Here is a 13,269-nt window from a genome sequence, read left to right on the forward strand (position 1 = left end):
GAACGGCCACTCACCTTTTGTCCCTTCCTCCAGTGCTCGGTGTCCTGCGGCCGGGGCGTCCAGCGCCGCACCGTGCACTGCCACAGCGGCACCCCGAAGGCAGCCTCGGAGGCAGAGTGTGACCCGGCCAGCCGTCCCCCTCCCCAGCGGGACTGCCACCTCCCCGAGTGTCCCACGCACCACTGGGCAGCCGGCGAATGGCAAGCGGTAAGCGGGGTCCCCCCCTCCGCCCTTCCCGGGGTCACGTCACTTGTGCTCTCAAGCGTGGAGCATGGGACGATGCTGGAGACCAGGGGGGTCGCCGATCCTGGAGACGGGGCTTTGGGGCTGCAACCCGGGCTTGCCAAAAAGAAAGCAGAGGAAATGCTCACGTGTGCCAGCTGGAAGGGGGAGCGGAGAAATACTTCCGTGGGGTTTATTGCTTTGTGCTGCCCTGTGTTTGGCTGGAGCCTATGCAAATATCAAGTAGGTTTTAGCTAAGGTGAATCTGGGGCTGTTCCTGGAGGCTGAGCCCTGCCATACTGCTCTGGCGGTGAGCCCCATGCCTGTGGGTTTGAAGAAACTGGGGAATATTGGTAGTTCCCACTTTCCTGCCCCGTTACCCCAGCTCCTTCTGACAGCTCTCTCCTTCGCTGAGCTCCTGGTCTGTGCTTTTTCCCAAGCTGTGTGCAGCGCCGAGATAAGTTGTCCCATGGCAGATGGTGCTTTTCTGAGTGAGCAGCATCTGTCCCCAGCAAAACCAGCTTCCTAGGCTGGATCGGGGGATAAAGCTACAGCTCTGGTGGTTTGGGGGGAGTGACTTGGACTTGCCTGCAGTGTAGGCAATGGGTGGCAGGAAGACAAGGGGACTCTGGGCAGGAGGAATGGGTCCAGGGGAAGCCCTCCCATGGGGTGCTGTGTCAGGCTTCGAGTGCGCAACAGGTTTTGACAGAGAAAGTTCAGACCAGGCACCAAAATTATTATTTTCATTCTGGTCTTGTTACATTTTTAGCCATCCCTGGGTACAAAAGTCCTGCCTCGGTTCTCCTCCATCCCTGTCTCACTGTCCCAGGTTCTTCCCTGCTGTGCAGGGACTGCCAGCCTTGGAAATGGGAAAGACAATGGAGCTGCCAGCTCTGGGGAGCTGACTCCTGTGTCACACAGCCCGCAGAAAAGGTCACCAGTCCTATGGAGATGATGTGCTTGCCACACAGGGAGAAGAGGATGACCCGTCATGGGCCCTTCATGAGGATGCAGGGGATGGACAGGGGCAGAAGATCCCTCTCCTGCATGGCCCAGGGAGGTCTTGAAGTGGGTGAAATTGGTCAAGGTCTCTTTGCCTGCCAAGACAGTGTGAAGAGGCTGGGGTGTCAATGAAAAACAAAATAGGGCCTCCTGCTCTGATAACAAAAGATGGGGAGGCACTGCCAGCTTCCTGCTCAAAATCTTGATGTTTACAGACTCACAGACACTTCCAGAGCTGCCTTTGTTGTGTCACTGAAAAAAAAAAAAAAAAAGAAAAAAAATGAAAAAAAGGGGAAGAATAAGAAACGCAAATTTACTGATAAGAAAAAAAAGCATCTCACACACGCAGAGGCTGCGCAACTGTTCTGCGGCAGCTAGAAAAAAATTCAAGGTGGAGGTAGCATCTGCTTTCCCCTCATCTTCCCTTCCTCATGAGCTTGTTCTTGGCTCATTACTGCGTGGATCACCCCGGACTGCAGCCAGCTGGGTGTGTGACATTAGATGATATCCCACCACCATGATATCTTGACCTGACTGGGATGATACAAACAAATTTAGTTTAAATTCCTTGGTCTCGGCAGTGCTGGAAGTTGCTTTATAATCCTGTGTAATGCAGCCACAAGTACCAGAGGCCAGAGGGGACCATGCCCCGTTCTCACCTGCCCGAGAACCGGAGTGGGATGGGATGCAGCAGGAGGTAAAGCCGAGCTGACCAGGCAGTGGTACCCTATGGAAACACCCCAGCCTGCAAAAAAAAACATAGGAATAGCTGAGGGGGCTCCAGCAAGTTCCTTGCAATGAACTTGTGCTTTTACAGAGCCCGGTTAATTTTTTAGCTAATAAATCTACAGGCAGCAAAGTAGGTCACCAAACATCATGCAGTTACAGTCCTTACCCAATGGTGTAATTAGTCCTGAAAAGCCATGGCTCCTACCTCATCCTTTCACCCTCTTTCCTTTATTTTTGCAATTGTTCAAACTAATGGTGAGAGGCTCCTGCCTGCCCTCACCCAGCCAAGCCCTTGGTGGGAGGTGGATGCTGATGTTTACCTAAGTTTTCCAGGACTGCCCATTGCATGAGGGAAATTTTTAACATGTTACAGAGATATTTTTTTTTCACCAGCGAAGCTTTGCCGGGGAGGTGCACTAGAAGTTTCCTGACCCATAAGCAACCTTTAATAGAAACATGCAGGAGATGCCCAATGTGAGCTCACGCTTTGGCTGACTCCAACCAGTTCTTCTTCTGAGCACTTCTTGTTTTCTTCCGATGTACCCAGTGAAAAGAAGTAATAGCACCTTCTCCCCAGCCATAGGTACTGGCTGCATGTTATTTATAGTTAGGAGGCTCAGATTGCATTAGTATTCTCTGAGCAGGGAACGGCAATGAACCCTAATTGACATGAAAGTGGGGATGTAAAGTAACATCCCAGTGCTGTCATCTTCTTGATTTCTTATCTTTAAAGGGAATCTGTCAAGAGGGTGGTGGTTTTTTTTTATTGTTCCTTGTTGTTGTTGTTTAGAAAAAAGTTGGTCTTGCCAATGAAAAGGAATAGGGAATTTATTGGAAACCGTTTATTGCTCTGTTGGTGTATCACCATTAATTACCTGTTCTCAGTGCCTGCATCAGGGAGAAGAAAGTCAATAGGAAAGGCCTTGCTAATGTCAAAGTCAGACCAGGGTCACAAAGCAAAAAGGGACAACTGGGAGAGGGGAGGGTTGGGGTTTTTTTACTATGAACTTCTGTGGAAGCACAATCTATGGCTCTGGAAGCTGCAGTGCAATTCCTGAATTTGAGGTTTTCCATTTGGGGTAAATCATGTCATCCTTGTCTGATTTGTGTTGCAGAGTTATCCGAGGCATGTTTGAAGTGTTCATGGTGTGGGGTTTTGTTTCATCTCTGTGTCAGATTTTAATTTAGGGAAAAAAAAAAATGAAATTAACGCTTTTGCAAAGCAATGCCTTTGGGGTTTTTTTAATTATTATTATTACTCTTCTAAAACAGTTGCAGAAGGGCTTGAAATGGTCCTTAATTTGAACTGCCAGGAAAATAGTTCAGAATTTGGGAAATGAGGCAAAAGAGATAAATAATGTAAAATGCCTGACCTTGTTTTCAGCTCTTGCTATCAAAAGCTGTTATAGCCTGGCCCTGCTGTTTCATGTGAGATTTAGATCAGTCATGAATGTGAGATTTCATACAAAATATATCACCATATTAAAAGGAAAAATAGCTTTTTCTTGCTAGCTGAACTGTCCACTTTCTACGTGAATAATGTTTTATAACCTTGGGGTGGCTGATTGGAACCTCTGCAGTGTTTCTCTTACATTTGTTTTATGATGGTCTCATTGTCTTTGAGCCATATTTAATATCTCATTGGTATTACTTCAATTGCCAGTTATCCCTAAAAATACAAATACTCAAACTTTAATTTACTGATGATGACATAATGCACAGAGCTGGCTTGGGTTTATTTGGCCGTATGACCATTATTTGTAAAGAAACCCAAAGCGGGCTGGCATGTGTTTGAGAGCGTCAATCCCTCATCAGCAACTAATGATTTTAAATGAGGATGGGCTTTTCATATGTTAGCTCTTCACCGCCAGTGTCAGAAGATGCGTTGATGACATAGAGATGGTTCACCCTCATAAAATCAAGCATGAGCCAATGTACTTTGCAAATTTAGGCTTAAATATACATTGAGAGGAGACAAAATCAGCCTTGTTTCTTCCCACTTCTTGGAAGGTGCTTCTCACGGAAGCTACATGATAATGGAGCGCTTTTGATGCCTTATCCACATGCAGTTTTTCAGATTTTACTTATATAATAGGGAGGTAGCAGAGAAGGGCAAATATAGCATGGTTTGTTCTCTGGGCAAATCACACTCCATCAGATTCCTCCAGCACCCATAGGGTCACTTTGTTTTAGCACAGACCTAGAAGGAGCTTCTACTCCAAGGACTTAAAGCAAGTGAGTAAATAAGGTTGAAAGCACACAAAGCCCTTAGGGTCTGTGGGCAGACTGCGGATTTTGCAACGTTGACTGTTGCCTGAGAGCTCCTCGGTTATTCCTTCAGTATAAAGGCTGCTTTGTGGGGCTGCCTTTCCTTCCCCATCTCCCTCCACTTCACATGGTTACTAAATATTTACGACCAACTTGATGTTGCACTCGCTGCGGCTCTCCTGGTTTACTGCTCCTGCCATGGATTGATCTGATTTTTCAAAGTTCTCACATAATTTGCAATCTGGCTTCTGACAGCTAATTACAGAAACAGGGGCCTGACAGTGTCTGTGTTTCGCAATTAGCTGAACCCACTGAGATCTTGCTAATTTTGGGCCAGCCAGGAGAGCAGAAGCTGTTTCAGGAAGGTTGGAAATTATATTTGGAGGGTGAGACTCTAACTAGATTAAACTGGCATGGTCCCCCAATCCTAGGTGACTTCAAACAGTGTTTCTGTACAGAGAGGAATGGTCTGGTTAAACGTTTTATCCTTCTCCTTGGGGAAAGACATTTCCTGCATGTTACGTAAAATGATTATTTTCCTGCATATTTTCTCCTTGTTAATCCAGTTAGTTGAAAGTGTTAGAAGTCCATTACAGGTGGTATCTTTAAGAAAATAGGGTCTTATCCAGACAGCTGCTCTTATGCTGATTTATTTTGGTTTATGTGTGTGTTTTGCAAGACCCGCTCCAAGCACAGACCCAGTCCTTGGGGGACAGCCTCACAGCTGGGATGGTTTTTCCAAGACAAGCAGAGGAAGAACCAAGTCCTTAAAGTCCAGGGCAGCAGTTGAGCTCAGCTAGCATGGGTTACTCTTAATATTGGGCAGGGCAGCATTTAAAAGCGAATAAAGCTGTAGGGCCCCCTCAGCTGCAGCGGTGACAGAAATGTGTCCCCAATGGGGACAGATGCTGCTCACCCACTGTCAGGGACCGGGGAAGGGGCTCCCCAACGACAACTACAGCCAAGGGTGCAATGGTATGTATTTTGGAAGGGGAATGGCTGGTTTATCATTCTCCAAGCAGCTGTATGTACTGGAGGATGACATGATGGGGGTTGGCCCCGTTCTTTCCCCTTTGTCCCATCTCCTGACCTGGCATGCCCACCCCTGCATCTCTTGGTCCCATCACAGCTGGAGCTCACATCTGCCCCACACCAATACCTGCTCCCTTGGTTTCTCCTCTCTTCCTGTATCTGCAATTTGGGTTAGAATCTCCAGAGGATGGGAGCAGTTCATCACTGGATGCTCCTGCAGTGCCTGGCATGGTGGGGACCTGGTCTCAAATTTGCCCCCAGGTGACACCAAGGAGAGGGCATAGAGCCATCTGCTCACTTGGGCTGCTGGGAGGAGGGCTCGCTCTGGCTGCAGATTAGTTTGCTGAACTCCCCATGGTTTGCATGAGCTGTTGTTTCTTGCAAACAGTGCATGAAGACGTGTGGTGAATCATCCCGGTACCGCAAAGTGGTCTGCATGGATGAGAACAAGCAGGTGCAGAACAGCGGCTACTGCGATGCCAGCAAACGCCCCCCCGAAATTGAGAGCTGCAGGCTGCCGCCCTGCGAGTATGTCTGGATCACCGGGGAGTGGTCAGAGGTGAGTCCCCGTCTCCATCCCCGCACAGGGACTGTGCCGCTCAGCACCGGGCCACGCTTTCCTCCTCTCACCGCTGGCCTTGCTGAGATATTGCAACCCAAATCAACAGTGGCAGGGCAGTGCTGTGTGGTTCAATTATTATTTTTCGCTTTGTTTCTGTGTGTAATTTCCCTGCTGGAGAGAAAGGAGCAGGACTGTGGGAGACCAGGATATTAAAGAGTAAACGCCAGCATGCTCAGAGTCCTAGCTAATATCTAAAGACAGTTTTCTTCCAAAGCACATCGCATCCAGCAAAACCTCTTTGATTTTGCGCCATTTTATTTCGTTTATTTATTTATCTGGTTTTATTCCCTTCCCCTTCTGCCAAGCTCTGGGGCCCCGTGAGCTGTGTGAGGGCCCAGGTGAGCACCCTGGGGAAGGTGAGCCTGGATGTGACCGCGGGGACGCGTCCTTCTGTGCTGCCATCTTTCGCAGGAGCAAAGACCTGGTGCGAGCGAAGGCAGCAGGTTCACCCTCACGGCTGGGAGAGGGCTCGGCAAGGAAAATAGATGAGTTTTCTTTGCAGCAGGCACTGCATGCGGGAGGACCTGGGCTAATCTCAGCCTGTTTCCTTCTGCAGCGAGTGAAGGATTATTTTCCACTTGGAGGAACAGCAGAGGGAAATGACAAGGCAGCTGCTGACACAGCACTGATTAAAAAGAAAGAGCAAGAAAAGGGAAAAAAGAAAACATGCCAGGACTGAGGGGGAGGAGACACAAGCCACCAAGATAGTGCAGGAGGGAGAAATGTGGAGACACGAGAATTTCTCGGAGCAGCCTGGTCTCCTGGGTGGTGTCCTAAGAGAAATACTAAGGTGCCTGTGAGGCTGGAGCTCTGGCTGCCCCTTGCCCAGAAACCCTCAACCCACTCCCACTGCCTGTGATCCCCCGGGAGTGCTCAGGCCTGTGAAGATGAGGAGGTCGGTGAGAGCTCACAGAGCTGGAGCTCAGCTCGCCCCACGTCTCAAAGCTCAAGGCTTTTGGTGAGGAGGGCAGGGACACTATTTGTCCTCTCATTAGAGGCAAATCCTTCCCTTTCTTCCAGTTGCTGCCAAGTACCTGCAAGTCGGGGTCAATCTTGACCATTTTCTTTCTCTGTGCATCCTATGGTGAAAAAGAAAACAAACAAAAACAAACAAAAAAGAAAAACCACACAGCACTTCAAATACTAGAGACAATTCTGAGTTCCCAAGGGTCTTCTGCTCCTGTCTTTGCCCTTGGGGAGAGATATAAATAACTTCAGTCCAGGAGCAGTGGTAGGAGCAGCACAGGGAGGAATTGGGTGCTCAAAGGCAGTGTCAGGTGCCAGCCCACTTGTAGCCACTCATAATACTCATGGCTGGCTTAAATATTTACTAGTGATCCCTTGGAACAGCCTGACATGTTAAAAGCTGTTTTTTCCTCCCCGTTTCGGGCAGCCTTCCCAAAGCACGTGGTGCTAACAGGTCCCTCCTCTGCCTGCAGTGCTCCGTCACCTGCGGGAAGGGATACAGGCAGCGCCTGGTGTCCTGCAGCGAGATTTACACTGGGAAGGACCACTACGAGTACGGGTACCAGAACACTGTCAACTGTCCCGGCACACAGCCGCCCAACATCCAGCCCTGCTACCTCGGGGAGTGCCCCATCTCAGCATCCTGGCGCGTTGGCAACTGGGGAAGCGTAAGTTTGGCAAACTTCCTTTTTTTAACCAAAAACATTGGAACAAACTTTGCAGCCCTCCCCACTCCCCGCCCCGACAGGGGACACAGTTGTCATTTTGGCAGGGAAATGTTTAAAAGCTGCATAAATTAATGCAGTGGATACCCTCATGCAGCAGCAACCCCAGTCTGTGTAGGGCTCCATGCTCCAGACTGAAGCCCATCATATGAGGGAGTCCCAGCAGACACAAGTGGGGTCATGATCTCCATGGAAATTCAGTTGTAGCCAAAATTTGTGGCAATGTTGAGGGTCATGCTGAATGTTTAGTCAGAAAGTGAGGTCATTGCCACAAAACAAGGGTTTGGAAACTATGAGAGTAGAGGTAGAGATGGCTTAGCTGGCAGCTGGGTTTGATCCTACTTGCCCATGTTTGTGAGCAAGACCTGGGAACCACCAATAGACTGAAACACTGGTAATTTGAGCCTAAAAATGATTTTTCTTTTTTTTTTTCTTTCCCTCCTCCCCCTCTCCTTTTTACAAATGCTGTGACAGGACAGGAGAAAGAACTTTGCCTTTCTGCTAAAGTTATTTGTGTTGAGCCTCTTCTGGGGCCTGAACTATAAGATCAAATTGTAGTTAAGGTGATAATATTTCACTTCTTTGGGCTTCTGACATTCTTTGAAATGTAGTGTTTCTCCATAAATTTGATTTATTAGCCCAGCTCAGGCATTTGTAGGAATCTGTCAAACCTTTACAAGGCAACAAGGGTCAAGTCAAGCAAAATGTAGTGGAAGCTGTCACAGTAAATGGCAGAACCGTTTGAAACCAAAGTTCCTCGTGCCCTGTAGGAAGTCTCAGATCCTCTCTGTGAGTCAGGGCAGAGGAGTTACAGCAAAGAGCTCAGCCTCAATTAATTGGTATTTTCCCCCAGAATTTCAGTGCAAAATGTTCAACTCATTAGTACGATTTCACTGAGAAGAGTATTCATTTCAGAGAGCAAGACCTTTCTCCTTGCTTTGGGACACTGAACATCCCAGTGACAACTGAGTGCCACGACCCTTCTCATCTCTGATTTTCAAAGGGATTTAATGCAAAATACCGTCACCTTTGATGGACAAAGAGAGCCCTGCTCAACTGCTTAGTTAAGTTTTACGAATTTGGACCCAATAAAGAATAAATGCCAAGATGCAAATGCCATAAGCTGTTGAAGACCATCTCCTTCACAGTGTGCTCCTTTAAAGTAAACATTTCTAAATAGATGAGCAGCATCATTTTCTTGGCAACCTAACCTGGTACCTGTAGAAAGAGCTGACTTTCAGTTCTCAGGTACTTGAAAGAACAAGTTGCAGAGGGGGAGCAAGATGCTCCTGCCTCCCATAGCCACATTCAGCAGCAGCCAGCTTGGACAACCTGCTGCTTGGTGGCTCCAGTAACTTGTGCAATTTCAGCCTTGAGACTGCCTTTGATTTGGGCTGTTTGAGGATAATCCAGTGCTTGCACAGATTTAGCCATTTTTCCAGAGCAAGCGGAAAGAGGGTTTGGAAGCTCTGGGTTTTTTTAGTACAATTTGGATAGAAAACAACAATCCACGTAATGTTTGTTCAGAGACCCCTGTCAGTAGCCCAAGCAATGTCTCCAAGCCACCAGAAGATTTCTACATTCAGGCTTCCTGGTGAACATTTCTGTTTTGTACGACCTTCCTAATGTGAAAAATAAGCAATATCATTTGAGCACTTGTTTCACCTTAACCAACTGCCTCATTCACCAAAGCATGCAAGTGCTAAGCAAAGTATGGTGGTCTTCTTGAAATAGATAACGACAATGATAATGATGAAGGGATTAATAATCAAAGGGACTACTTACTTGATTAAAATTTAGCCTGTGTTTGAACACTTTGCAGGACTGAGGCCTTTGCTGCTGTCTCTTGATACAAGGGAAACAGGGTGTCTCTGTTCTTCTGGAGCCCAGAAACCCCTGAGATAAAATATGAACTTCTGTCTTGCAGTGCTCCGTCACCTGTGGAGTTGGAGTCATGCACCGGTCAGTGCAGTGTTTGACAAACAATGACCAGCTCAGCAGCTTGTGCCATGCGGATCTGAAACCTGAAGAGAGAAGGACGTGTCACAACATCCATGACTGTAAGTCTGCAGATTTGCACCTTCCTTTGCCTTTCTCCTGGTTTCATCCTCTTTTTCCGTCAAACTCCTAGAGATATGCACTATTTCCAAGCATTGGGAGTCATCCAAGTAAGCACTAAGGTACTTCAGGGAAACCTCTGACAAATAAACAAGGTGTTTTGATGCTTTGGATGCCTCACAGTGACAGAAAAGAAATTTCAATGTACAGTTGCTCAGTGACTACAATTATTTCTGTTTCGTTTCAGGTGAATTACCAAGGAGCTGCAAAGATGTTAAAAATCTCAAAGGTGTCACTGAAGATGGCGAATATTTCCTTCAAGTCAAAGGAAAGACATTAAAGGTGCATTTCAGCAACAGATTGATAGTTAATGCATTTTCTGAAGGTGCAAGAGGACCCTGTGTGTGCTCTTCACTTCTACTCTTGGATTTTCTACCTTCGGTTTTCTCAGCAATCCCTTTGCATATGATGCCTGACAAAATTCTGTCTTCTCTCTCTCAGTTGTATTGCTCTGGGATGCAGACTGACAGCCCAAAGGAGTACGTGACCCTTGTAAATGGGGATGCAGAGAATTTTTCAGAAGTGTATGGATACAGGTAAGAAATTCTTTAATCCCGAGCTTCACATTATTTTTGTTTTCCATGGCAATATTTTCCCGTCATGAGTAGAAAGGGTTTTCTTTTGATTTAGATTGCATAACCCGACTGAATGTCCATATAACGGGAGCAGACGAGAAGACTGCCAGTGTAGGAAAGATTACACAGCAGCTGGGTTTTCCACCTTCACCAAAGTAAGGCTGGACCTGAACACTATGCAAATAATAAGTGAGTAAAAACAGGGCCTTGCCATTAAAAAAAATATGTTTATTTTACACAAATACAACTGTAACTACAAACAAGCAGTAGTACTCTAGTGAGCCATATTCCTGAGCTCTCCTGTTAAAAGCTGCTTTTGAACTTGGTCACTTGTTTGCTGCTTTGTGCTTAGAGACTGCAACTCTGCAACATCAGAAATGCTCATACCATTTCTCTGTAATATGGGAAAATATTAAGACAGTTGCTGGTGCATCTGCTATACAGAATGAATATTTGTGTGCTCCCAGCAGGCCAGTGTACTTTCTGAAGGATTTAATTTCATTTGGTCTCCTATTTTCAGACTGGACTCAGACAGAAAGCTGAACTGGGGAAAAGCTGGCTCCCCATTTTACTCACAGCCATGTCAGGAGATCCCAGTGCAGGGGATTCCAATGGGGTCAGGATGCTGCTTCCTCTGGGCCATGGGGAAATAACTTATGTTGAGAGGATGGAGGTGGGGCTGTGGATTTCTGGGAGAGGAAGGGGACTGTAGCTGTGCAATATAAGTGATACCCTGTCTGTCTTGTCATTCATGGGAGCTGGGAGCCATCCCGCCGCCAGAGAGCCTGCAGCGTCCCATAGGGTTATGGTTTCAGTCATGGAGACTCCAGGGATGCTATCAGTTTCCAGCAAATGTTTTAAAAATACAGCATATTGTTGGTGATTCATTCAGTAAATAGCAGGGATTTTTTAGCAAATCAAAATCCTTCTTGTAAAATGACTCTTTATCTGATAAAGGTTTTTTTATCACTTAATTTTCAAGCCCTGAGACCTCCCAGTCTATCAATCTGTAAAAAAGCTACTAATAGTCTGTAAAAGCTCCTAGGTAAAGATCTCAAAGGAACCACCCTCGGGGAATTTGATACCAGCTCCCTTTGAATTTCAAAAGGAGCTGGGCACCTACCTCTGTCAGACAGGAACTATCTCACATCCCCATCTAAATTAGTCTTGGCTAGTCCCTCCAGAGTATTTTACCCCAATTCCCTTTGAAACCCCAACCCCTGGGCTGGGGCACCCAGGAGAGCACAGAGATGGTTGCTTGCCTTTGTTTAAAAGGGAGATTTAGGACATCACATGGCCTTCTTGAAAGTGGGGAATTTTCTGATATTGAAATAAAACCCAAGTCATGGCTTTGAGTTTGTTGTTATTTATATCTAGGCCCTACATAGCCAATGTACTTAAACTGAGCTGTAAACATAGAGCATATAAGTGTCCTGTTAAATTCAGTGCTTACGTGCTGGGAGTCACATGTGGAATGAATTGGGGGATTTAGTATTAAAAATCCAGCAGTCTCGACTCTCAAGATTAATGTATGAAACCAGCTTTAGTGAATTTAAACATTAGCAAAGAGCACGTTTACATTTAATTTGTCTCTCTTCCTATATTTTTCTTTTCATGTTATTTATCAACTATTCTCCACAGCAACTGATTTACAGTTTGCACGGACACATGATGGACGACCTGTTCCTTATGCCACTGCTGGGGACTGCTACAGCGCTGCCAAATGCCCACAGGTATTCGACAATAACATTTTACAGGAATTGATGCCATTTGTTTTGTTCAGGCCCTCTATTAATTACTGCTGATCGCATCAGCCCAACACCAGTGAGTGTCACATTTTCATCTCAGTGGTTGGAAACTTTTCCCTTTGTCCGTGCAGAAAGCACTTTCCATTTTCCTTATGGGAAAACATCAGGTTATTATCAGACCAGCATTGGGACTGGCTAAGGGACATTCCCCACTGCTCCTGCATTCCCCTGCGAGTGCTCAAACAGTAAAGGAGAAAAGAAGAAATAAGCTGTGGGAGAAGGGCTGGGCTTTGCACACGGAATTGAAAGAAGGGGCATCAGTGCATGGCAGGGTTTGGTGGAAGTACTGGGCAGGGAGAGCAGAGGTGAGTCAGACCGTCGGGATGCCCTGGGACCCTGCCCCTGAACTCCACAATCTCATATCTGCTGCAACTGCTCTTTTTTAGGGGTGTGGGAAGATGGGTGAGATAACCTCTCTGGATGGAGAAGGGAGCAGACAGACAGCAGGACTCCTGCCAAGCCAGCTCAAGGAGGGGATGCTCAAGAAGGAGAGGGCATTTGCAGGGCAGGAACAGTTTGGGTTTCTACTGTTGGATGGACAGGTTCCATCAGTCAGAGACTGCAATGGTACCCGCCAGCTGCTGTCACACCATCCTCATGCCCTGCTGCTTATTTTCACTGCAGTGCAGTGGGACCACCATTCGGTCCACTTTGGGACTGGGAAAACTGTCAAAATGAAGGCAGCGCCCATGTATCAGGGCAAATCCAACCTGTTCCAGCACCGTGAGGTGCCCGGCCACAAAAGCACAGAGCTGGGCACAGCCAAAGTCACATCTTCTGTAGCTTCAGGAGGCGATGTAGGACATCTAGCCCAGTTGCTTAGAAGAAATATGCTTTCTTCAAAGTCCTTAGGTGACTAATTAATACTGTGCGACAGTTGGCTTGCTCCATGTCCCAAGCACAACTGGTTTCTGTGGCACTGGGGGATAATAAGTGGTATGTTTGGATAGTCCAAGGTGTTGGGCAGACCATATTTGTGAGGGGTGTTAAGTAGCAAGTTGCAGCAACAGACGGCAGAGGGCAAAGCTCTCCATCTCGTCCCTCCATACTTTCGGAGCTGACACTTTTTTGCACAGCTCAGCAGCTTAGGGATTCACTTCTTACCTCAGGAAGGCTCATGAATGTTAATATCCATCCACCTGACCGAGACAGTTTGCTCCTTGCAGAAAAATAACATTCCCAAGGCGGTAAGTGCAGGGAGC

At 46.9% G+C, this 13,269-nt stretch overlaps 1 protein-coding gene across 14 annotated transcripts in view; it reads left to right on the forward strand.

Moving 5' to 3' along the window:
* Window positions 1–13,269, forward strand: part of ADAMTS9 (ADAM metallopeptidase with thrombospondin type 1 motif 9) — a 93,144-nt gene that overhangs the window by 64,282 nt on the left and 15,593 nt on the right. For 3 of the 14 annotated variants that reach the window (XM_082059679.1, XM_082059685.1, XM_082059683.1), the window contains 8 exons: window positions 34–207; window positions 5,642–5,812; window positions 7,315–7,509; window positions 9,494–9,626; window positions 9,872–9,966; window positions 10,126–10,220; window positions 10,315–10,448; window positions 11,901–11,992. In XM_082059679.1, coding sequence (XP_081915805.1) covers window positions 34–207; window positions 5,642–5,812; window positions 7,315–7,509; window positions 9,494–9,626; window positions 9,872–9,966; window positions 10,126–10,220; window positions 10,315–10,448; window positions 11,901–11,992 — 1,089 coding nt within the window. Of the gene's footprint in view, window positions 1–33; window positions 208–5,641; window positions 5,813–7,268; window positions 7,510–9,493; window positions 9,627–9,871; window positions 9,967–10,125; window positions 10,221–10,292; window positions 10,449–11,900; window positions 11,993–13,269 lie in introns of those variants that run through there. The other 11 variants (XM_082059688.1, XM_082059689.1, XM_082059686.1 and 8 more) reach the window with 8 other exon arrangements.

This window comes from Streptopelia decaocto (assembly GCF_964273445.1).
Source record: "Streptopelia decaocto genome assembly, chromosome: 8".
NCBI lineage: Eukaryota > Metazoa > Chordata > Aves > Columbiformes > Columbidae > Streptopelia > Streptopelia decaocto.